The sequence below is a fragment of the Nansenia antarctica genome (genome assembly GCF_963989245.1).
Source record: "Nansenia antarctica genome assembly, chromosome: 1".
NCBI classification, from domain to species: Eukaryota; Metazoa; Chordata; class Actinopteri; order Argentiniformes; family Microstomatidae; genus Nansenia; species Nansenia antarctica.
In genome coordinates, this window is record NC_137674.1 from 105,623,412 (window position 1) to 105,648,081 (window position 24,670).

Genomic DNA, 24,670 nt, shown 5'->3' on the forward strand with positions numbered 1-24,670 from the left:
AACGCGACATGAGAACCGTACAGACTCAACCCTCGATGCTCGGCAATCTTGGCTGACAAAATGTGCTGGCGTCTGTGCTTTCTCCTCGCCAATAATGGGCCAAAAGTCACCGATGGAACCGACTTGAGGTCCAAATTTGAACGGACCAGCGACCAGACATGCCTCCGTTCAGAATAAAATCATGTGGGCCGCGAAGGCCTCGTGTATTTTGTTGTGATTCGCTCAAAACCCCACCGTTCCACCGTCGGAGGGAGCGATGCGCACAGCTTTCCCTGTGCTATTTGTGTCCTAAACTGGCTAAAATGTATACGATTGCGACCAATACTCGTTGTCCTGGTAGCCAGGTTGTTTGGCTGGGAGTTACAAGGTTGAGGGTTCCCCAATGTGGTGCTGGGCGTTTTAAATGTGAGCTCTTTCGGGGGGCGTAAAACACAATCGCCTGGATGGGGCTGGGAGCTTGTCCCTGGGTGGTGATGATGGTGGTGGTGGTGGTGTCTCTCCTTTCTCCGATCATTATCTTTACACTTTCCTTCCAAGGTGGTAGAATGAGTGATTCGGCAAACATTCGCTTTTGCTATTAGCTCCAAGAAGCTGAATCCTGCACTTTGCTAAGCGGACACTTGACGTCATGCTTACTTGGGACCATTGCTGCAATTTAAAGTTGTAAACTGCAGAGGTATTCTGGGATGAGACAGCTAGTGTCACCACTGTATGAACGTATTGGTTTATTATAAGACAGCAATACCGTGATGTCCAAATCATATTGGTATGCATAAAGAAAGACAGAACTCATAACTTTATTTTATTTTATTATTGTATTTGTATGTGTTTACTCTTCCTGCAATGAATGGTGGACTGCTGATTATGGTGGACTGCTGATTCACATGCTTAGTATTCAAATTCATTACTGGCGTGATTTAACGTTGACGTTTTAAATGCATACGGTATCTAGAATGAGAGAATTTGAAACACTGCCAAAGACAAAACAGGCGCGTCCTGCTAGCGCTCAAGATACAACGTAACGACTGGAATCACAGAAGACTGTACTATCAAGCACTTAAATCCACCTGTCCCGAGAAATTGGCCATGCGTATGTATGCAGTGTAGTCACTCCTGTCCACTATATTAATAGAGGAAACCGTTTTAGACTACTAGTGAGTACACTACTCCAGCAGTTGAAAGAAACAAAGGCAGACAACAAAAAAGGCGCGCAAAACCTCCGGCGCGTTCAAGGACTGGAGTCTTTGAAAATTGTACCATCGAGTAATTGATACATATGGCTTATACATGCTTATGTTATGTTATATATTCTTTCTGCCTGTTTTAACATGCTGTGGCTTTCACTCTTGTATTATGTTTTTATTAGTGTTTTCTTCCTTGTTATGTGAATCACTTTGTGACCCTTGGTCTGGGAAAGGTGCTGTATAAATACATTGTACTTACTTGTTACAATACACACATTCAGTACAGCATATAAATTCGACTGATTTGTAGCACGCGAGGTCAACTCACTAGATTTATATAGCGCTTTTCCGAGGCTCAAAGACGCTGGAATTTGATAAAAACACTCGTTGTTCAGTTAGCTAGGTTGTCTAAGAATCACCTATCCATCAGTCATCATAAGAAAAATACATCTATGCTAGGACCAGGCAGTCACAATGCTAGAAAAAGGAAGAATTACATGTTTTTATTATTAACGTATTTACTGTGGAGAAACTGTACTGGGAGGTAGTGGGGATTGAGAGGTCTTTGGGAGGGATACCACGTAAGGACTGAAGTCATTGAAGATTGTAACATCGAGTTATTAAACACCAGTACTATTTCTACTATACCGTCGACTTCATTGTAGTACGTCAGCTCAAATCACTATGGAATTGCTCTTTTATTGACTTGTCACACTGACTTGGCCAGTTAATGACATCATGGGGGTGATATGAAAGCATTTTATCGATAGATAAGTGAGCATGTCTTGGCGGTAGTGGTAGGCTAACTTCTTGATTGTACTAGATTATCCACATGTGAACGCCGTTTAAACCATTATTATATTCATGATTTATGTTTAAATCCACCTGTCCCGAGAAATTGGCCATGCGTATGTATGCAGTGTAGTCACTCCTGTCCATTATATTAATACCGGAAACCGTTTTAGACGACTAGTGAGTACACTACTCCAGCAGTTGAAAGAAACAATGACAGAGTGGAAAAACAAAAAAGGCGCGCAAAACTTCCGGCGCGTTCAAGGACTGGAGTCTTTGAAAATTGTAACATCGAGTAATTGATACATATGGCTTATACATGCTTATGTTATGTATGCTTTCTGCCTGTTTTAACCCTCTGTGTCTTTCACTCTTGTATTATGTTTTATTTGTGTTTTCTTCCTTGTTATGTGAATCACTTTGTGACCCTTGGTCTGGGAAAGGTGCTGTATAAATACATTGTACTTACTTGTTACAATACACACATTCAGTACAGCATATAAATTCGACTGATTTGTAGCACGCGAGGTCAACTCACTATGGAATTGCTTTTTTTTGATAGGGTGGGTGGCTCTTAAAAGAGCCTTTTGGGGTAAGTCATACAGGCGAAAATCTGTTTACTTGGAGCTGGTGTACTTGGTCACAGCCTTGGTGCCCTCAGACACGGCGTGCTTGGCCAGCTCACCGGGGAGCAGCAGACGCACGGCGGTCTGGATCTCCCTGGAGGTGATGGTACGACGCTTGTTGTAGTGGGCCAGGCGAGAGGACTCGCCGGCGATGCGCTCGAAAATGTCGTTGACGAAGGAATTCATGATTCCCATGGCCTTGGAGGAGATGCCGGTGTCGGGGTGGACCTGCTTCAGGACCTTGTACACGTAGATGGCGTAGCTCTCCTTCCTGGACTTTCTGCGCTTCTTGCCGGTTTTGGTGGCGGTCTTGGTGACGGCTTTCTTGGAGCCCTTCTTGGGCGCTGGCTTCGCAGGCTCAGGCATGATGATGAAAACAGCTCGTTACTTCTAAGAAACGAATGAAAGGGTGGAGGTAGTGCAGCCGCTATTTAAAGGGGGAGCTATGCAAAGTAGGCGACTCCTGACACTAGATTCTATTGGTCGAGTCTGGTTCTGAACAACATTTGAAAAAACACTCGTTGTTCAGTTAGCCAGGTTGTCTAAGAATCACCTATCCATCAGTCATCATAAGAAAATACATCTATGCTAGGACCAGGCAGTCACAATGCTAGAAAAAGGAAGACATACATGTTTTTATTATTAACGTATTTACTGTGGAGAAACTGTACTGGGAGGTAGTGGGGATTGAGAGGTCTTTGGGAGGGATATCACGTAAGGACTGAAGTCATTGAAGATTGTAACATCGAGTTATTAAACACCAGTACTATATCTACTATACCGTCGACTTCATTGTAGTACGTCAGCTCAAATCACTATGGAATTGCTCTTTTATTGACTTGTCACACTGACTTGGCCAGTTAATGACATCATGGGGGTGATATGAAAGCATTTTATCGATAGATAAGTGAGCATGTCTTGGCGGTAGTGGGAGGCTAACTTCTTGATTGTACTAGATTATCCACATGTGAACGCCGTTTAAACCATTATTATATTCATGATTTATGTTTAAATCCACCTGTCCCGAGAAATTGGCCATGCGTATGTATGCAGTGTAGTCACTCCTGTCCATTATATTAATAGAGGAAACCGTTTTAGACGACTAGTGAGTACACTACTCCAGCAGTTGAAAGAAACAAAGGCAGACAAGAAAAAAGGCGCGCAAAACCTCCGGCGCGTTCAAGGACTGGAGTCTTTGAAAATTGTAACATCGAGTCATTGATACATATGCAGGGGTGCACATAACTTTTTGGGGCCAGTGCTCAGAGGAGCACCTAGGGATGCTGCTTGGTGCTCCCCGAGCTCGCGAGTCACGACCCGTCCCACAGGATGGATGAAAAAGGGATACATGGATAACTTATATTAGCAAAACGACATTTGTTCATAAATAAAGATGAACGAACAAATGATTGTGTGCAAAACAAAAGAAACAAATGCAAAATCAAATGACTGCTCTTTAAGCATGAAAGTCTGTCAGACTCCTTTAAACACAATGAAATCAACTGACATCTCTTTAAGCACTAACTGAATGTCTGTTCTTTAAACACAATGAAATCAACTGACATCTCTTTAAGCACTAACTGAATGTCTGTTCTTTAAACACAATGAAATCAACTGACATCTCTTTAAGCACTGCTCTGTTCTGTAAACACTGAAATCAACTTTTCAACAAAAAGTTACAGCCTAAGCATTTATTTATGCTACAAGCGTAATCATCATCATCACTGCTGTATTGACTGCTGTTAATACTGTCCTCAATTTCAACCATGGTAGAGGATGTTGTAGGCTATCACTTTAAATAGCTCATTATTTTGATTGTGCAACAAAGTCTTTTTTTTCTAATAGAATTCCCAACCATATCCTGGGTCAGGGGTCGAGGTGCGATAATGAAAAACAGCTGTAAAACAAACGTCTGAAAGCTTCAGAGAAAAGAAACGTGAAGTGGTGTTGTTTTTCCTTTTAGCGACGAGTCGTTCGGGACTGATTTTTCACGTGCGGCGTGATAACCGTGATAACCGTGCGATACGCGATACGCGGAATGAAAGTACGAGTTACGATACTTTCCGAATGTTTTCGTGAGGGGAGTCGCAGTGGTCGTCGTCGGTCGACTGTTGTGATGCATTACTCGTCGGGCCTTCGGCTGAGGGGACGGCAGATAGTTACTTAGTGGGGCTTGCAGTGATGCAGCAGTCAGCAGTTGGATTTTGAGGAAGTAAATTCCTCTCCCAGCGCTTCCAGCTGTTGGTGCGCAAGAGCGCGTTCATGCCGCTGATCTGCCGCGCAGAATGCATTTTGGCGACGCATGCGCACTGGCGCACCAGTTATGTGCACCCCTGTACATATGCCTTATACATGCTTGTTATGTACTTTCTGCCTGTTTTAACCTGCTGTGGCTTTCAGTCTTGTATTATGTTTTTATTAGTGTTCCTTGTTATGGAAAGCACTTTGTGACCCTTGGTCTGGGGAAGGTGCTGTAAATACATTTTACTTGTTACAATACACACAATCAGTACAGCATGTTCGACTGATTTGTAGCACGCGAGCTAAACTCACTATGGAATTGCTTTTTTTGATAGGGTGGGTGGCTCTTAAAAGAGCCTTTTGGGGTAAGCAGTACAGACGAAAATCTGTTTACTTGGAGCTGGTGTATTTGGTTACGGCCTTGGTGCCCTCGGACACGGCGTGCTTGGCCAGCTCACCGGGGAGCAGCAGACGCACGGCGGTCTGGATCTCCCTGGAGGTGATGGTACGACGCTTGTTGTAGTGGGCCAGGCGAGAGGACTCGCCGGCGATGCGCTCGAAGATGTCGTTGACGAAGGAATTCATGATTCCCATAGCCTTGGAAGAGATGCCGGTATCGGGGTGGACCTGCTTCAGGACCTTGTAAACGTAGATAGCGTAGCTCTCCTTCCTGGACTTTCTGCGCTTCTTTCCGCCTTTGACTGCGGTCTTGGTCACAGCTTTCTTCGAGCCCTTTTTGGGGGCGGACTTCGCTGGTTCAGGCATGTTGATCACAGTTGTTGAATTTTCAGCAACGAATGAAGGTGCGATCATTGCACACCCGCTATTTAAAGAGGGAGATATGCAAATGTTACGGATTCTGACATCCACCTCCAAAGGCGCACAGGCGCGTGCTTCATGGCAAATACATTATCTGCGCACGCGCGGCTCCTCCCCTGCTTTTTCACTCGGTTGCCTTGTTGCGATACCACCCCTACAAAATTAACATGAATTTCACGTCAAAAAGGATACCAAGTCCCTCATACAATAAGACCGCAAGAAACACCAGAACATTCCCCATTGGGACGGTACTTTTCAAGAGCATGGATAATCACGGATAGAATAGCCCATCCGTCTACCTTTTTGTGCGCAATTGAAAAAAGGCGAGTAATCCACCATGCGCCACACTGCTGTGTGCGTAATAATCGAATTAACGATTTTCTGTCTACAGTCCACATGTGGGATTGTCATTTCTAGCCATTTGAATATGGAGACCATTTACTTTTTTCATTTGAATTTATCAGACGCTCTCAAAGCTACCGTACTTAGACTCAAGTGAGTCATCTAGTGTCAGTCATAAGCCATTGGCATTCAAAATGCTATTATTATTTGGAGAATAATGGAACAAAGTAATGAAATGGTCTTATGCCAGCTAAACTTATTGCATGTACAGACCTGACTAATATGTTATACAAATGGAATCGACTCTCTTATGTGGAGATGGGTGGCTCTTAAAAGAGCCTTTGTTTTTGGGGTGGGTCAAGAATAGTTTAGCCGCCGAAGCCGTACAGAGTACGTCCCTGGCGTTTCAGAGCGTATACAACATCCATGGCGGTGACTGTCTTCCTCTTGGCATGCTCGGTGTAGGTGACGGCGTCACGGATAACGTTCTCAAGGAACACCTTCAGCACACCACGGGTCTCTTCGTAGATCAGACCAGAGATACGCTTAACACCGCCACGGCGAGCAAGACGGCGAATAGCGGGCTTCGTGATTCCCTGGATGTTATCACGGAGAACCTTGCGATGACGCTTAGCGCCTCCTTTGCCGAGTCCCTTTCCTCCTTTGCCTCTGCCAGACATCTTTACGTTCTTTACGTAACAGTAAGAATGACTTCGATGAAGTTGTGGGGTGAATTTATCTCTGGAACGAGGACGTGATTGAGACCAGGCTGTACAGGAAGCGCGCTGTCGCCTCTTGTGTCATTTTGTAGAGGGAGGAGCTTCTGCTAAGGACAACGTTTGGCATTTTGTGCATCCCTTGAAGCTATGTCGACAGAAGCATAGATATTTCAATATTATATATATATATATATATATATATATATATATATATATATATATATATATAACGGCCCAGTTTCCGAAGAGAGGGGATCATGCTCTGCTGCAGGATGTCACAGTATATATTGGAATTCATGTGTCCCTCAATGAAATGCAGTTGCCCAGTGCCGGCAGCACTCATGCAGCCCCAGACCAGGATGCTGCCACCACCATGCTTGACTGTAGGCAAAACACATTTGTCTTGGTACTCCTCACCAGGGTGCCGCCACACACGCCGGACACCATCTGACCCAAACAGGTTTATTTTGGTCTCATCAGACCACAGGACATGGTTCCAGTAACTCATGTTCTTGGATTCATTGTCTTCAGCAAACTGTTTGCGGGCTTTCTTATGCATCGGTTTCAGAAGAGGCTTCTGTCTGGGGCGACGGCCATACAAACCGATTTGATGCAGTGTGCGGCGTATGGTCTGGGCACTGACAGGCTGACATCCCACTTCTGCAACAATGCTGGAAGCACTCGCACGTCTATTTTGGGAAACCAACCTCTGGATATGACGCTGAGCACGTGGACTCAACTTCTTTGGTCGACCCTGGCGAGGCCTGTTCCGAGTGGAACCTGTCCTGGAAAACCGCTGTATGATCTTAGCCACTGTGCTGCAACTCATTTTCAGGGTGTTGGCAATCTTCTTATAGCCAAGGCCATCTTTGTAAAGCGCAATAATCCTTTTTTTCAGCCGCTCAGAGAGTTCCTTGCCATGAGGTGCCGTGTTGTCCAGCATTCAGAGAGAATTGTGCCCAAAACACCAAATTTAACAGCCCTGCTTATCATTTACACCTGAATCCTTGTAACACTAAGGAGTCACATGACACCAGGGCGGGAAAACAACATCATTGGGCACAATTAGGACATGTTCACTATGGGGTGTACTCACTTTTGTTGCCAGCTGTTTAGACATTAACAGCTGTGTACTGAGTAATTTTCAAAGGACAATAAATCTATACTGTTATTCAAGCAGCACACTGACTACTTTAAGTTATATCAAAGTTTCAGTAGGATAATGTTATCCCCTGAAAGGATATAACAGAATATTTGCAAAAATCTAAAGGGTGTACTCACTTTTGAGATATACTGTATATATGGACAGAAGGGCACGCACGCACGCGCTCTCTTAACGGTCACACAGACACACACAATCAGTAGAAGAACATAACATTGATCAAGACGTTTAGAATGGTCTGATAAGATTGACTCCTTACAGCACATGGTCAAATTTAGACACTAAGTAACCAGAATGGATATAAAAGAGAAGCAAAGGGAACAGATGACCGACATGACAAAAAACCCACATGATTTTAATTTTAAAAATAAAAAAATAGAAGATTTACCTTTTGTCCAAAGCGACATACAACAATAAAAAAACTTTAATCAAATAAAATAGTACTCGTTCAGGATACAACACCAGTAACATAATAAAACGGGATATAAGACCTGAAAAATAAAGTTTCGGTAGAATGCACAGCCGTATAGCCGGATTGGTGAGGGTCGAGGAAGTTATTTTGAAGGAGATAGTTGGCTAGATACAGCACGTTCAAGGGTTTTAGATAGGAAGGAGAGGAGGGATGCCGGTCTGTCGTTGTGGACAGAATATGGGTCAAAGGTTGATTTCTTGAGAAGAGACTTGACTCTGGCTGTCTTAAATTGATAAATAACGGTTTCATATACAGCATGCACATACGGGCAATCTAATACTTTCTAAATGAGGAAGAGGGAAATTAGGTTGGCCAAATCTGTGTGATTTGGAGTGGTCCTGTCAATCTGATTGCTGTACAAATATAGCCTATATTATTATGTGGTATATCATTTGGAGCTGGTCTACAAGTATATGAACTCGCCGTGTCCGAGGTCACCAAGATCTTGACCAAGTACACCAGCTCCAAGTAATATACCACATATTATATATATATATATATATATATATATATATATATATAAGAATAGGCTATATATATATAAGAATTCTCGAAGTTTTCTATAAGAAGAAGAAGAGGGACACCATCCAGAAAGCTCCCAGCCCCGTCCTGGCAACTGTGTTTTACGGCCCCCAAAATAGTTCACATTTACATCATCCCGCACAACATTGGGGGACCCTCAATCGTTTTACTCCCTCGTCAGACAATCTGGCTATATGGATAACGAGTGCTGGACGCAATCGTATGCACTTTAAACCACTTTAGAAGACAAATAGCACGGGAAAAGCTGTGCGCAACGCTCCCTCCGACGGACGAACGGTGGGGTTTTGAGCGAGTTACTACAAAATAAAGGAGGGCTTCGCGGCCCATACGACTTTATTCTGAACGGAGACACGTCTGCTCGCTGGCCCGTTCGCATTTGGACCTCAACTCGTCTCCACCGGTGACTTTTGACCAGTTATTCACGAGGAGAAAACACAGGCGCCGGAGAATTTCGGCAGCAAAGATTTCCGAGCAGGGATGGTTGAGTCTACATGGTTCTCATGTCGCATTTAAGTACAACCCCCTACGGTGGGTTGAGCATCATTCGCACAGAGCAGCTTCATAGACTCACTTGTAGTGTGTATACCAGAACAAACGAGACTTTCTACAGACATGGCAGAAGTCGCACCAGCCCCCGCCGTTGCCGCTCCGGCCAAGGCCCCCAAGAAGAAGGCAGCAGCCAGGCCCAAGAAAGCAGCTGGCCCCAGCGTCGCCGAGCTCATCGTCGAGGCCGTGTCCGCATCCAAGGAGAGGAGCGGCGTGTCTCTGGCCGCGCTCAAGAAGGCGCTGTCTGCCGGTGGTTACGACGTGGAGAAGAACAACTCTCGCGTCAAGATCGCCGTCAAGAGCCTCGTCGTCAAGGGTACTCTGGTCCAGACCAAGGGCACTGGTGCCTCCGGCTCTTTCAAGATTAACAAGGAGGCGGTCAAGAAAACGGTGAAGAAAGCCGCCGTCGCAAAACCCAAGAAGGCAGTAGCAAAGAAGCCCGCCGCCGCTAAGACGTCTCCCAAAAAGGCCGTTGCAAAGAAGCCCGCCGCCGCTAAGAAATCTCCCAAAAAGGCCGTTGCAAAGAAGCCCGCCGCCGCTAAGAAGTCTCCCAAGAAGGCCGTTGCAAAGAAGCCCGTCGCCGCTAAGAAGGTTGCCAAGAGCCCCAAGAAGGTTAAGAAGCCCGCACCTGTCAAGAAAGCCCCGACCAAGAGCCCCAAAAAGGCCGTCAAGGTAGCGAAGCCCAAAGCAGCCAAGGCAAAGAAGGCAGCCCCAAAGAAGTAAACTTGTGTTGACAGTGTTCATGTTGACACTTGTACCACAAAAAAAGGTTCTTTTAAGAGCCACCCACCTTTCCATAAAAAGTGCATTTTCATCCATGTCGACATAACGGAACTTTCTCAAATAAGAAGGTCCGATTTACACCAGTCTCAATCACTGACCTATGCACACGAGAATAATAGCTACTGTATATTAAATATTGAAATGGCCTTAATGAGAGTTTAATACTTTACACAAACATGTTTTAACAAACTATATATATTGTCTCACTCTGTCTCTGCGTGATCGAGGGGGGGGGGTCTATGCTAGACTCCACAAAATACCTTTCAATATCGACATACGGTAGTTTGCTTTATATAACGTTATTTGGATAGAAATTGTCAACTTTTCGCTCTAGTAGTAGCCTACTATATTGCGTATGGGGAGAGCTGTGAGAGCCTAATGCACTTCACTTTTCGCTGTAATGCCAATAAGGAGTATTGTTTCGCTATTTAGTATATTATTAGGAAATGATTGGTTTGATTTGAACTTTGATTTCTGGCGCGCGAGGGAAACTCACAAAGAACGAGTGAAACAGCGGCCAATCGCTGGGCGGCGGGAAGAGGCGCGCGTATCCGGGTTGCTGATTGGATGAGGTGTCATCGGCCCGCTGGCCAATGAACGCTGGTCAGGCTGAGCTATAAGAACACCACCCCAAGCGAGCAAGTAGTATCCGCTTTTTCTTTAACTAGCACAGAACTCGCTTTAAGTTTCAAGATGTCAGGAAGAGGTAAAACCGGAGGCAAGGCCAGAGCAAAGGCAAAGACCCGCTCCTCTCGGGCTGGACTCCAGTTCCCAGTGGGTCGTGTACACAGGCTCCTGCGTAAGGGCAACTATGCCCATCGTGTGGGCGCCGGCGCACCGGTCTACCTGGCCGCCGTGCTCGAGTACCTGACTGCTGAGATCCTGGAGTTGGCCGGCAACGCCGCCCGCGACAACAAGAAGTCTCGTATCATCCCCCGTCATCTGCAGTTGGCCGTCCGTAACGACGAGGAGCTGAACAAACTGCTGGGCGGTGTGACCATCGCTCAGGGCGGTGTGCTGCCCAACATCCAGGCAGTGCTGCTCCCCAAGAAGACCGAGAAGCCCGCCAAGGCGAAGTAAAAGTTCTACTGCGGCTTTCACCCAACTACTTAACCCCAAAGGCTCTTTTAAGAGCCAACCACTTGTCTCTCAAAAAGTGCAATGCGTCCTTCAATCGCTCTAATCTTGTACGTATTTTAGCGTAGCAGGTACACATGTTAACGTCAATGTTCGCTGGTACGCATTGTCAGCTGAAAGGTACGCAATAAGCTGCCTTCCTCCTTCCTTCACTCGTTCCATCAATCGTATTCGCAAGCGTCACCTGTGTCACGTTGACCTGCTTCGGATACTGCTCTGTTTACGGAATACAGAGAAGCAGGCCGACCGTTCCTCTTGAGAACTCAACAGTCGAGCACTTTGGAATAGTATGGAATACATCAGAGATTATTGTATTCCGTGTCAGAGCAGCTTCAATACCGAGTCTATATTAACGTAAGCTATTAGGCTAGCTAGGTTAGCTACGTTAGCTTAACTGGACCTCAAGGTGTTCAGCAGGTTCGAGCAGTTCAGCCTTATAGCGTTAGCTAGCTGGCTAGATAAGTTAACTTAGGCTGTGTCCACCAACGAGCTGTATATTTAGCTAAACGGCACCAAGCTACGGTAAATAGATAGCCAGTGTTAGCTAGTGCTAATGTTCACCATCTCTGTAGTCTGCTCTAAAATACCGATCAAACAGTGCAGGCAACCCATGCTGTTCTGTGAATGAGTGGTTCCTCATGGTAGTTTGCCGCCATTGGTGTGTGGGTGAATGAGAGGCTGTTGTAAAGCGCTTTGGATAAAGGCGCTATATGTGTGCAGTCCATCTAACATTTCATAACCGCTTTTTATAACACTAGCCCCCACCGAACCGCCCCTCCCGTCCGCAACGACTTCGGATAGTTCTCTTTTTTCACCATAGTTGTGTTTGCATCCCTGATTAGTGTAATGCACTTAGTAGCAGAAGCAGTGTACAGTGTTCATGGAAAGTAGTACATTTTGCACTTTAAGTTGAGAAATATTGGCCCTGTATTGGTAATGGGCCGGTTTCACAGACAAGGCTTAAGCCTAGTCCTGGACTAAATCACACTTTCAATGTAAAATCTCCATTGAAGATGCTTTTTAGTCCAGGATTAGGCTTAAGCCTTGTCTGTGAAACTGGCCCAATATGTTTTACTTTTAATATTAAAGAAATTATTCTAAAGAATATGATTGTATGGTTTTCTTGATAGCTGATTTATTTGTTGAATAATGGGGTGAAAGCATGTGAACCAGGGACAGGGCTAGGGGGTGGCTCCTTCTCAAGGCCCTGATGTTTTCCCACAAGCCCCGGTGTATCAAATATAGTCAATATCATTCTAATTCCTAATCGCCTCCATACTCTCAGTTAACTTAAGTTATGTGTTTTGCTTCACAAGCGTGCGTGTCTTAATTACAAACGCGTATGAAAAAAATGTGCGTGGTCAAGTGGTACTCATAAACATTTCTGAAGGTTGGCAGGTCTGCGTCATGCTGTAGCCTATATTTACTTTCATTTTATCCCAACCAACATTTCATGTTGTGTGACTTTCAGCATATTCAAAATAGCATGCAGTCCTCCATCGAAGTTGTTGGTCTTTTTTAAACATCACCCTTCCACCACATACAACTGCAGTTGCTGTGAGCAGAGCAAGTTAATGATAGATTATCGTTGACAAACTTCCCATTGTTGTCAGTGAAATTCGTCCAAATATAAATACATCTCTTCGAAGCCAACTGTTGAATAGCTTTTGGTTGTCAATATTAGGCATTAATTGTTGGTTTTGTATGACCATAGGCCCACATTTATTTACATATAGCATATCTAATGAATGAATGGTCTTTTGTCATTGTAACAGGTACAATGACATTTAAATGCAAGCCCTAATACATTTGACAAGAGATCAACTACATTGAAAGATATAGCTGGGGATCTTTGTCCTGACGAAACAGCAACAAAGCAACCCCCTATCAAGTTAGCAGAAATTGGCCCAAGTGTTTTGGATTCAGCTTATCCAGTAAACATTGCCCCAACTACCAATTCATTCCTGTTCAATCATACCAAATCTGCAACCATCTGCATCACATTCACCAAACCAGAGAAATGTCAAGTTTAGCAAGAAAGGACACATGGACACAGATTTATATAAGGGTATATTTATTGAAAAAGAGAGGGGGGGGGGGAAAGAGAGTGTGTTTCAACACAGAATTATCTGCCCACAAAGAATTCCACCCTAACACCCATTCCATTCTTGAGACATTCATAGCATTTGCTGGAATAAGTCTAGACACTAATAAGCGGAGCAAACATTTATAAGAATAAGTGTGGGGGGGGGGGGGGGGGGGGCAAATAGACCATTGAACATAAATATAGAAAATATTCAGGGACTTGGCGTGAGCGTTGATGTGAAAAAACACATCTCTCCCACCATTATCAGTTTGGTGCCCTAATCAGCCACGCGTCTGTCAGAATGCTCTGCATGCATCTAGGATTCTAGACGGCCAAGCACGTTCACGGATGCTCTGTCTGTATTTCAGACGCTCGCACCTAGTACAGTAGTCCCATTCACTGTAGTTGACGTTCCATTTGACGGGTCATATCGGAGCAGCCTTCATAGCGCGCAGCATGTTTACACACACGATGGAGTAACAGGGATGCAAACTGGAGATGAAAACAAAGAACATTTATGAAAATTGTTGACCTATTTTGAGGTAAAAACGTCTAAAAGGTGACAAGTTTGCACCCCTGGAACAAGATGAGGTGTGGGGAGGTCTGATACAACTTCAACAACAGAGTCATGACACATTATGGACACGAGGGGGCGTACTATCCACACAAAATCGAAAGCCATGGATTCAGTTAAAAATATGTTACAATTTACGTGGCAGAGTAACAGGTTGGTTCAGTATTGTACATAGTATAGATTAGTAAGAGATATTAGAGAAGTCATAATTCCTTACTAGAGTGAAATGTTAATCCATAAATGTTTCCCATTAACAATGTGACCAACAAAATGCAATCAATGTCCAATAATTGATTATGCTCAGTACCAACAGATATGCGTTCAGACTCTTCAGAAAGACTAAAACTAACTAACCTAGTTCTGATTGTTCTGTCCTGCCATTGGAAGATGCTATTACATGAACAGCCTGTTGCTAACCAAATGAGCATTAGTGATGACCACACCACATTATTGATAGTAAAACATAAAGAGAGCTCCACAATAATTTAGGAAAAAACAACAAATAAATAGGACTTGATGAATTGGACACTTTTTGAAGACGAATAACAAAACTCATCTATTGGAACTCTATGGTCTGCCAAAATATGGCTGTGTACACACCTTTCACAAGTTCATGTTTTCAAATGTCCACTGTGTGCTTAATGAGCCCTGGCATTTTAATGTAGCCTACATGTGAATTCAAATGTGATTTTCTATAAACAAACAAAAACAATGTGCAATATGCATGCTTGTTACACTCCGCAGGCCAATAAACAATGATAAAATGATAATGTCAAGTGAAAAATAAGGGTTGACCCTTCCATATTCCTTCTCTTTGAAATAAAAGGAACACAAGAGCAATATAACACAATAAGGGGGAGATTTATCAGGGGTTTGCGGGTGGTAAGTGTCCGCAAAAATACCATAATACAAAATGTTAAAAGCGTCTAAGCATATTTATCAACAGTGCGTGAAGGCCTTTGCGGTTTCGAAATAAGGAGATAGTTATGGTTGTTCTAACGGATTGTGTGTTTCACCTCATTAGAAGCATTTTAATAGTCATTCATATGCATTGTTGTATATCATTTGAACATGACTAAAACAAAGACAATAAATGCTGTGAAGATAGAACAATTATTAATATGTATTCTACAGAATGGTCCGATGTTTGTATTATTTTCAATGATGCATGCATTTTCAGGGCAGTTAGTTCTTGCAATGCACACAATAGATTATTTATTCAATTTAAATATTAAAGTACATACGAATGGAATCTCCCCCTAAGCTTTTCATTTTGGCGTGCGTAATCGCCAAGGGCGTCAGCTGAGTATGGCTAGTTCAAGACCTAAATAATGGAAGGTTCCGATCCAGATAACCAAAAATAATGACGTAACATTTGTACATTTGTCATTCCACTAGTCATTACTTACTCATACTTGTCCTTATTACGAATTGTCCTGCATTGATGCAAGTAGCCTCCCAATCTGTCAACGCAATCTATGTTATATTGTGGCCAATGCGTGGAGCCCGCGCTCTGCCCCGGTAGTTCACAACTGTGTAATGTGAGGTTAAGCAAAAGTTTTTGTTTTTCCTCGGAATTTGTGAATTTGGATGTGTTAGCCACTCATTTACATACCTATTTCATAAATGTTTCATACATATTCCACAATTGGTTTCATCCATGCACATGCAATAATAACCGCAAATAAAATCCAGGCGCAGCCATTACTGAGGCCCTTGATAAATGTGCCCTTCAGTGCTCAGTTTGTAAGCAGAGTGGGTGGTGGTAATGTGAGCAGTGCTGTGCTGCATGCATTTGGGCCCTATATCTGTGCGGGTATAGTCTGGACACCTTGACATTCAGAGAAGTCATCTGCATTCTACTGTAATTAAACAGATACAAGCAACCGTTGATAACTGTTATTGTTTTAATGCTTTCCTCTTTTAATGCTTTCCTCTTTTATAGTTCACTTAGGCACTAGTATAACATATGCATTATATTGTCCACACTATATTATATACATCATATCGCTGTATGTCTCATGACATCCCTAATTTTGCATTTCTAATCAATTTTGAGAATCCCAGCATCTACAGCCTGTGACACCCAGTGATACCAATGACATATACAGTTTGAGTAAGGGTGTCCTAATGCACCTTCTCTATAGTAAAAGGTGTTGAGTAAGGGAAATTGTGGTTTGGATAATGAGTTGATATCCAGGACACCAAAGCAATACTCTGGCCAAACTGAAGTAAGACCCAATTCCAGTGCAGGCAGCACTGTGCAATATCTGTGCTGTTGCAAGACACAGCAACATGGGAATGATACTACTAGTGTTTTCTTCAATCATGATTTTCTCATTGTTGTTTAGAAATGCAAGACCTACATAGTGTTTCCCAAAAAGCTGGTTTATTAGTGTGGAAATATATCAAGAGTAAACATTTCCTTCAATGTCTTCTTCATGATACACAAAAGTAAGTAAGCACTTAGTAATAATAAATACCAAAATGTGTATTCATTCATGAGATGGCACATGAAAAGCAATTAACAAGTTAAGCAATTTTATTTTCTGACAGAATGGAAATTGGTTACTTCAGGAAGTTTACATTTTTTAATGTAATTTTGCAATATTTTTTTTAAGAAGTAAAGAATATAATTCTCTATCTTTCATCTACCATGATGTAATTCTAACCGTTGTTGTGTTGCATAAAAAAGTATCTTGCGTTACTTTTCAGTACTAATTATTACCATGTTCTTACCTTACTATTTCCTTACAAACAGTAACTATAAAAAGACGTTACCCCATATGCAGAATTAAGGGCTCTGAATAATAAGGTTTAAAAAGGAACATTTATATGATAAAAACGCTACACGTTAAATAATATTTTTGAAACTTGGACTTTTTGGAAATACGACTGTCAAAACGATGTACTGTTAATCCTTCTAAACACATGCACTTCATACCTTCAAAGATATTAGATATCTCCTCATAACACTCAGACTGTCATGTCCAGAGTTAATAATTCAGCCAAACTAAAATAGGATATAAACATGCCGCCGTCCTTCAGTAAGTGGTGAGGTGAGATTGACCCACCGCCACATACTCATAGCTACTCCTGCCGTTCTCTTTTCTGTGGATAACTGTGCAAATGGCTCTAGGGCTAAATATACCTCACCTAGTATGCAGAGATTAAATGAATCATCATTATGTGGAGAACTGGGTCCCAAGGACAGCTCCTGCAGCTCTTCACTAGTTTCTCTGAGAATCTGAATTTAGTTGTGGTGTAGTGGTGGTCTAGTGGATAGTGAGTTGGACTTGGGATCGGAAGGTTGTGAGTTCAAATCCCGCCTGAAGCCACACAAGTGTGCCCTTGGGTAAGGCACTTAGCCCTCAGTTACTCCAGGGGGAATGTCCCTGTAATTCGTAATTGTAAGTCGCTTTGGATAAAAGCGTCTGCTAAATGGCAAAATTATTTATTATTATTAGTTCACAAACTACCTGTTGATACGAAATGTGAAGACCTGTAGATTATGTTCTCCGACTGATATCTATGGCGCACCACAAATAACAATAACAGTATACTGAGCAACCCTTCTTCACATTGGTAGACAAAATGCTCTGGACATTCATCTAAATGTTTTTCCTTCATTTCCATAGCTTTGGACTTACTCTTGGCAAAGATGGGTCAGAGTCTAGGCTAGCATCCCCTTCATACTCATATGCTTGACTAAAGCTATACTTCATGCATGCTTTAAGACTCAGAGAGCATGCTGGGGGTAGGAAAACATCAGCTGGGGACTGGGAAATTCATCTATCACATTTGAACTGTGAGAGAGAGAGAGAGAGAGAGACACAGACAGAAAGTGTGTGTGCATGTGCGTGTGTGTGTGTGTGTTGGTCAGTGAGAAGGCAGGGATATTTAGCTTAATTTCCTTTCACGTCTCTCTTTCTCAAAACTCCACTTTGCAGGCAGGGAAGGTCTCCTCCTGCATGACCACAGTGCTGTTGTTGCCTAGCACGGTGATTCCCAGCGTTCTCCGCCACTCGTGGGTCTCCTCATACCACTCGTGCATCGTCTGCGAGTCAAAGGTGGGGATCAGGGTTACCTGAAAAAGACAAGTAGGGAGAGGTATTAAGGCTATTGAAAGTCAGGGCAAACAAAGTAGACTTTTTTGTTGTTAACTTTGTACTGAAAATTACCAATATAAATAGCTAGTATCAATGGTGACATGTTATATTTCTGAACGTTATGGATTACAGAGCTCAACATTAATGGTTGTCTGCTTCCCATGGACGAGTAAAATCTGTGGACATCAAAGGGAAATGTAGTCATAAGAGAAATAAAAATACAGTGCATCTCCTTTAAATGTGTCTACGCAGGCAGTTTTGAGCTAACCGAGACTAGGTTGCGGATGGCAGATCCTGCTTTTTGCTTTGACTCGACTTAATCAAGGGTTGAAGGAATTGGAAGCGCTCGATAAACAAAATGCTGAGAGCTCTGTCTATGAATTAGAGAGTGGTCAATTTCTAAATGTTAAATCAAAACAGGGATGGGCCAGCCAATTGACTGGATAGCGCCATTACAAATTGCATAATGAGTATTATAAGGAGCATTGTTAGAAACATTTGTGGACGAGCGGAGAACATTAAAAACATCATATATCAAATGTCCATGTGATCCCCGTCCTAAAATCATACAGAGAGGGCTGACCTGCACATCGGGCCAGGTAGCCTTTCCCTCCAGCAAGGCGTCCAGGATGGGTCTCATGATGGTCTCCTTGAGGGGATCATGGCCACTGACGATGTAGCAGGAGGACCGCAGGCGCCGGAAGAACTCCACATCAATGGTGGTGGAAGCACAGCCAGAGGGAAGATAAGCCATATCCAAGTAAGCCATTGCACCCCCAGCTGCATTGGCCTTATTACCCACAAAACCTGCAGGACACAAAGCACGGTCAGAAAATAATAAAATAATAATAATATATTTTAGTACAATTAAAATCAAAGAGATAAAAAGACCTGAAACATGATCAATCATAATAACATAGGACAGTTGAATGCACAAAGATGAATCTACAAATATGATTTAGAGAGGAAGCTGACCATATTCTATTGGTATGTTCTAAAGTATAACATCCTGTGCGCGCCTACCTGAAGAGGGAGGCTTTGCAGTTCCAGGTCTGGAGCCACTTGCGGTATTACGAGCTGCTGCAGGCCTTGTGTCAAGGCTTGAGGTTGCCTTTAATGTCCCAACAGCACTGCCAGGCCTGGTCTTGCTGTTCTGAGTTGTAGTGTTGGCGGGTAACCTCTGTGTGGATCCTGGTTTCTTGGTTTTAGCGGGGGAACCCTTTGAGTTCCTACTCGAGGCCTCAGCCTCAGGGTCAGCCATGCAGGCGCCAGGCTGTGGTGGCAACGGGGGCAAGTCCTTCATTGGTGCTGGGGGAGGATCCTGAGAAGAATGTTGTGCATCTCTGTGAGAAGAGTGAGGGCTGGGATGGTCATGTGGATGGTGGGGTGGGAAAAGGCTGCCAGAGTCCTCATCAGAGTCCAGATCTGCAGTGATGGAGGGGCAGTCCTCAGTCCCTGGGGGTACATCAGAATCTGTGGCTGTGGGGAGGGATTCACTGGCAGATGTCGGTGGGGTCTCTTGGCCTTGTGGTGAGTGTCGATCACCATTGCCACAGCTTTGTATCTTAGCCAGGTCCTGGGAGTGATCACTATCATCAGAGAGTTCCCGTGGGCTGGCATTCGCTAATCCAGGAGACAGATGCTGCTGTTGGTTCTCTGGGGACTTTGGGTGCTTAAATTCACAGGGTGAGACCAGGCAGAGGTCTACATCATGGGGAGGGACTTCAGGAAGCATATTCTTTAGTCCGGATATGCGTTCTTCTGAGCCATCCCCCGGTGGACGCATGTTGTGAGATGTCTTCAAAGGTAAGGACATGCCCATTTTGGCATCAGAGTCTGCAAAATTCCCATTTGAATAGGACCTGTCAACTTGGTCTGCCTTGGATGACTCATCAATAGATGGGAGCACCTGTTCAAAAGACACAGAGAGAGACTCATCAACCTCTGTTGAATGAGGGGAACCGACTTCAGCAGGCATGGAGGTAATGTTAGGGGAGACATCCGTTATGTCTCTTAAGGGGCTCAGTGTCAATAGGCTTGATTGCTTGTCCTGGGAGGAGGTGGAGTTCTCCAAGTTTCCCCTCATGGAGCCTAGCTCAGAGTTTCTGCAAGATCCCATCACATGACAGTCCTCAAACCCAAGGCTAGGTACCCTTGCCCCGATACTGCTGTCTTCACCAGAGCCCTGAGCATCATCTTCAGGAGATTGGTGGAATGGGGTATGGCCAGCACTATTAGGGGCAGAGTCTGCAGGGGAGACCAACTCCAAAGTCTTCTCATCTGAGCTGGCGCATGTATCCTCCTGTCCATTTCTCAAGGCCCCATCAAGAGCCGTATATTCAGTTGGTGTGAGATCAAAGTTCACACTGCGGTCACTTTTTGGAGTCTTGGCAAGAGGTGATATTGGTCCCATAGCCTTGTCTGGATTTGGAAGTGGAATACAGCAGAACTTCTCTGGAATGGAGTTATCTGAAGCAGGTTGCTCCATGCCTTCATTGTCAGCTATTGTGTTCACAACAACAGTGGTCTTTGAGCTCTGATTGCCATTGTCATGTTCTGCCCTCAGCTTCTCAAATTCTGCAGTCATGTCTTCCGGCGTTGACATTTTGGACCGATCTCCATTCCCGTCAGAGGTTGAAGCTATTTGGCTCTCCTGCTCTTTTTTACCTGGCTTTGACTTCACCCCCTTGTTCAATGCTTCTTTCTTGGGGATGGCCCCATCCTTCCTTGAAGTTCCATTCTTGCCTAAGGGCTTTTTTGCCTCTGCATTACCTAACGAAGGTCCAGTTGTCACTTTCTTGACATCCTTGCCAAGAGGTTTTGCTGGTTTCTTCTCCTCTGGCTTTACCTCCTTCTTGATCTCCTTCTTTGGATCGGGCTTAATATCTTTCTTTGGTTTTAGACCAAGAGGCTCTTTCTTTACTGGTTCTTTCTTTTTATCTGCATTCTCGTCCTTTTTGGCAACACTGGTGGAGGCCTTCTCGTCCCTCTTTTTCACTTCCCTTTTCTCATCTTTTAAAGGTTCTTTCTTAGCCACAAGCTTTTCAGGCTTTGGAGCTCTTTGTTTAACATCCACATCCTTCAATTTAGACTTCTCTTCCCCATCCTTCCCTTCTTTAAGGGCAATGTCACTTGGTCCTTTTGACTTTGGCTTAACGTCTTGCTTCTTCACGTCCCCACGCGCATGCTTGTCCTTCTGCAAGGCACTACCAGGTCTTGACTCCTTGGAAAGGGACTTAAGGCTCTCCCGACTCTCTGCACGTTTTGGTTGTTTTTCAGATGATTTGAATGCTTCAAGGTCTCTAAGGCTCACAACTGGATGTTTGAGGAACTCTAGATGCTTTAATTTTTCAAGTCCTTCTAGAATCTTGGCCTGTGGAGTACACCCAGGGAACAGAACTCGAATGATCTTCTCTTGGGGACTGGCAGGATGCCAAACCAGTAATGCGCAGATAGAGACAAGGCAAGGTAGGGGAATCTCTGAGCATTTGCTGTTAAAGCCATTGGATGGCCAGGTCTGCATTAAAGCCTCAAGTTCTTTACTGCCTTTGACTGGGTTGAGAATGTACATCTCTAGTCGACCAACTCCCATCTTCTGAAAAAGGATAACTGGCTCAATGCTGGGTCCATTTGAACGACAAAGAGGCTCTGGACTTATCGTCAGCCTTTCTAGGTGTTGCAAAGTGAGTGCCACCTGGTCACAGCTCCGCATTTCTTTGAAGTCCACCTGGAGTGACTTAAGTCTCTCTGGAGCATTGAGGAAAACAACCCCAATCTCAGGGGAAATTAGATTTTTCATCCAGTCTTCATTTGTCTGAGGACTGGCAGACTGTTCCTCCTCCAGCTCTACTGCCTTTCTTTGAAGAAGACTGTTCACACCTGGTAGATTGTCAACACCGATGTGGGTGAGGAGCATAGAGTCAACTCTGTCCAAATGTCTGACAAGCTTCCAAAAACAGGAGCGTGGATCGGACCCACCGTTGACCAAGACATTGAAACCGTTAACAGAGAAGAAGGCGGAGTCTCCTCTCCCACCTGGGAATACATAGCAGCAGGGGCGGGAGAGTTTAAGAAAGCCGACAGTCCTGGGGGGCTCCAGCAGGTCAAAAGGAGACAGTGGCTCCAGGGACTCGGAGAGGTATTCTGTGAACTCTTGCAGACCTTCCATTTCAGGTAGAACTGAGGGCGGATTTGTCTTGATTTCGATGAAGTCCTGTAGGTTGTGTTTCTCCAACAAAGAGTTCTTCCACACCCCAGTGTTGGGACAACTCAGCGTGAGGCTTGCTTTTAGTGTGGGGTCTGCAGAGCTCAACAACTCTCCAATCTATTCAAAAAGATTTAAAAAGTGTTATTTAATTGTCCCAAAATATATTTGGTAAACGCCAAAGTCCATGAAGTGCAAATCAAAATGTGGGGTGGTATTTAATTAGTGTGTTAATATGCTTTTTAGTATCACTCACCTCCTCATCAGCAAATATCTGAATGAAGTCACTGAGAGAGAAAAAACCTGTTTGTAAAACCAGGTCTCCTGCCTCTTCAACACATTGTCCAGCAAGGACCAACAGCTTATGGTGGGAAACATCAGATATAAGCCGACGCACCTATTGAAACACATGGGAAGTAAATGTGTGTAATTTACACAATTTAGTAAACAATTTCAGATAGAGAAAGTTGATATCTTCTCGTAGATACAACACTACATTCAAGGTTATGTCTGCATTTAGCACTTATCTACAGTCTACAGGCAACAGAGCATTGTTTTGGCGAGATAAACCTTGTTGGCGAGAGAAACCTAACCCTTTTTTTATCCAAATTACATGCATATACTGTACAGATTACATATACAGACTACACAGACTGTACAGGCAAGCAGAGGCTGAAGTAGATTATGTTGGTTAAAAAGTAGGATGGTTGTGTGAGTCATTAAAGCAGCATTTGATTTACAGTATGAAATAAGAGCCAGGTGGCAGGGGAAGGGATCTTCTTATGTGATGCCAATGTATAGTGCAGAGAGCACCTCTGAACAAAACAGTAATGAATGGCGTGCCGGACATACAAATTGTTATTGAAATATGGTGGAATTAATCAATATACTTTGACTTTAGATGTATTTTACTCTGTACTGCATAACAAAACGCAAGTTTGATGGTTCTGAAATTCGTCTGAAAATCTCTGTTCATATTTCAATGTTCAGTCTTCCTGTGTTTCCAATTCACCATGTAGCTTACTGGGGACTTCAATCAATAATCAATTGAGAATTATTTCAACACCAACATGTGTTACTAGTCAAATACAATGTAACATGTAACATCTAGTCTATGATCTACAAGAGTGAGCAATGACAGACTGTAGTAAAATCTCACCTCTGAGCAGACAAACTCATGCGACGGGTTCACCACCACCTGGGTATCCAGCACATCTCCACTGTGCTGCAGTGTCCTCTGGCCTAGAGGTAGGGTGAGAGAGAGAAAAGCTAGTCAGAAACCTGAGAATGAGGTGGAGGTAAGACTGCTTTCCAGCTTGAAAGAGAGACGAGGACAGGTTAACAAAAAAAAATCCTACGCTTTCTTCAGATCTGCTGACAGGAATGGGATAGGGGTTGAGGCAAGGGCAATGGGCTGAGAATTGCATTTGGAACAAGCTGAGGGAACTGGATGTTGAAATTAAATCATCTTGGTCGGACAGCTTGGAAATGAGACCATCCACTAAAATGTTCAGCAGGTTGTGTCAATAGCAAGAAGGTCAAAATCCAATTTGAAACATCTTACAGTAAACCGATTAGCAGATGTACATTCCTTGAGCTTGAAGCCTCTGTTGATTATTGGCACAGATGGAGCACTGTTCCAGTATCAGAAACAAGTCTATGGACACTAACCTGAGTGGAATGTCTTGTGCCACAACGCTCCTCAGTTTGACATCTGACTGAATTAAGGCATAGAGCTTTGCATAAATATAATGTTTGGGCCAGCTGTGAGACTGCAGCTTTCACGGGTGTAATGCTTGTCTGAACATAGGACAGGTAAAAAAATAAAAATAAAAAAGGTCTAAGAACTGAAACCAGACTTGGCTGAGGGGGAGACCAACATGGTGCACCCAATACACTGACTCAATACAAGACATTAACCTATAATTGAGGTCTTCAATTTCCCTACCAAACAAATAGTCAGATTGTAAGCATTTTGAGTCCAGTGACGGTTGCTGAAGTGGTATGTTCAAGCGGGTTGAGAGCCTCTCATTGGATTACTGCTTCATTAAGGAAGTAGCTACGGTATCTTGGAACATGGAGATAATAGTGCTCAACCATTTAATTATCCGGTGAACCAATCGACAAACATTTTCTACCATCACCCACCCAACATGTTGTTTACTGATGAAAACTATCCACTTGAAAAATGTATACTAATCAAACACTGGTGCCATGATTGGACAATGCTGCCTGATATAAAGGAAGAATAACAGCTCTGTTTGCAACCCTCTAAATGAGATGCATCTTACATAAAAACACGAGCTGCATTATTGAATTTGGATTATCTGG

The 24,670-nt window shown here is 43.6% G+C and overlaps 6 protein-coding genes across 6 annotated transcripts in view; 2 read left to right on the top strand and 4 right to left on the bottom strand.

Moving 5' to 3' along the window:
• Positions 1-2,593: 2,593 nt before the first annotated feature.
• LOC308167526 (histone H2B-like) lies at positions 2,594-2,968 on the bottom strand (the record flags this gene model as incomplete). The annotated part of the gene is made up of 1 exon (XM_080541943.1): positions 2,594-2,968. The coding sequence occupies one exon, from the start codon at positions 2,966-2,968 to the stop codon at positions 2,594-2,596; it is 375 nt and encodes a 124-aa protein (XP_080398069.1).
• A 2,265-nt stretch (positions 2,969-5,233) lies between these two features.
• LOC308167450 (histone H2B-like) lies at positions 5,234-5,608 on the bottom strand (the record flags this gene model as incomplete). Its single annotated transcript, XM_080541868.1, has 1 exon — positions 5,234-5,608. The coding sequence occupies one exon, from the start codon at positions 5,606-5,608 to the stop codon at positions 5,234-5,236; it is 375 nt and encodes a 124-aa protein (XP_080397994.1).
• Positions 5,609-6,372: 764 nt separating this feature from the next.
• LOC308167640 (histone H4) lies at positions 6,373-6,684 on the bottom strand (the record flags this gene model as incomplete). The annotated part of the gene is made up of 1 exon (XM_080542068.1): positions 6,373-6,684. One exon carries the CDS (start codon positions 6,682-6,684, stop codon positions 6,373-6,375), a length of 312 nt encoding a protein of 103 aa, XP_080398194.1.
• A 2,828-nt stretch (positions 6,685-9,512) lies between these two features.
• Positions 9,513-10,169, top strand: LOC308167218 (histone H1-like; the record flags this gene model as incomplete). Its single annotated transcript, XM_080541602.1, has 1 exon — positions 9,513-10,169. One exon carries the CDS (start codon positions 9,513-9,515, stop codon positions 10,167-10,169), a length of 657 nt encoding a protein of 218 aa, XP_080397728.1.
• A 753-nt stretch (positions 10,170-10,922) lies between these two features.
• Positions 10,923-11,309, top strand: LOC308167358 (histone H2A-like; the record flags this gene model as incomplete). Its single annotated transcript, XM_080541773.1, has 1 exon — positions 10,923-11,309. The coding sequence occupies one exon, from the start codon at positions 10,923-10,925 to the stop codon at positions 11,307-11,309; it is 387 nt and encodes a 128-aa protein (XP_080397899.1).
• A 2,154-nt stretch (positions 11,310-13,463) lies between these two features.
• The window catches only part of LOC308155947 (microtubule-associated protein 1S-like), a gene marked incomplete at its 5' end in the record, with an annotated part of 28,303 nt that continues 17,096 nt past the window's right edge, over positions 13,464-24,670 (bottom strand). The window contains 5 exons of the mRNA XM_080529311.1: positions 13,464-18,113; positions 18,719-18,942; positions 19,159-22,459; positions 22,596-22,736; positions 23,499-23,581. Coding sequence (XP_080385437.1) covers positions 17,958-18,113; positions 18,719-18,942; positions 19,159-22,459; positions 22,596-22,736; positions 23,499-23,581 — 3,905 coding nt within the window. The 3' untranslated portion in view covers positions 13,464-17,957. The remainder of the gene's footprint in view (positions 18,114-18,718; positions 18,943-19,158; positions 22,460-22,595; positions 22,737-23,498; positions 23,582-24,670) is intronic.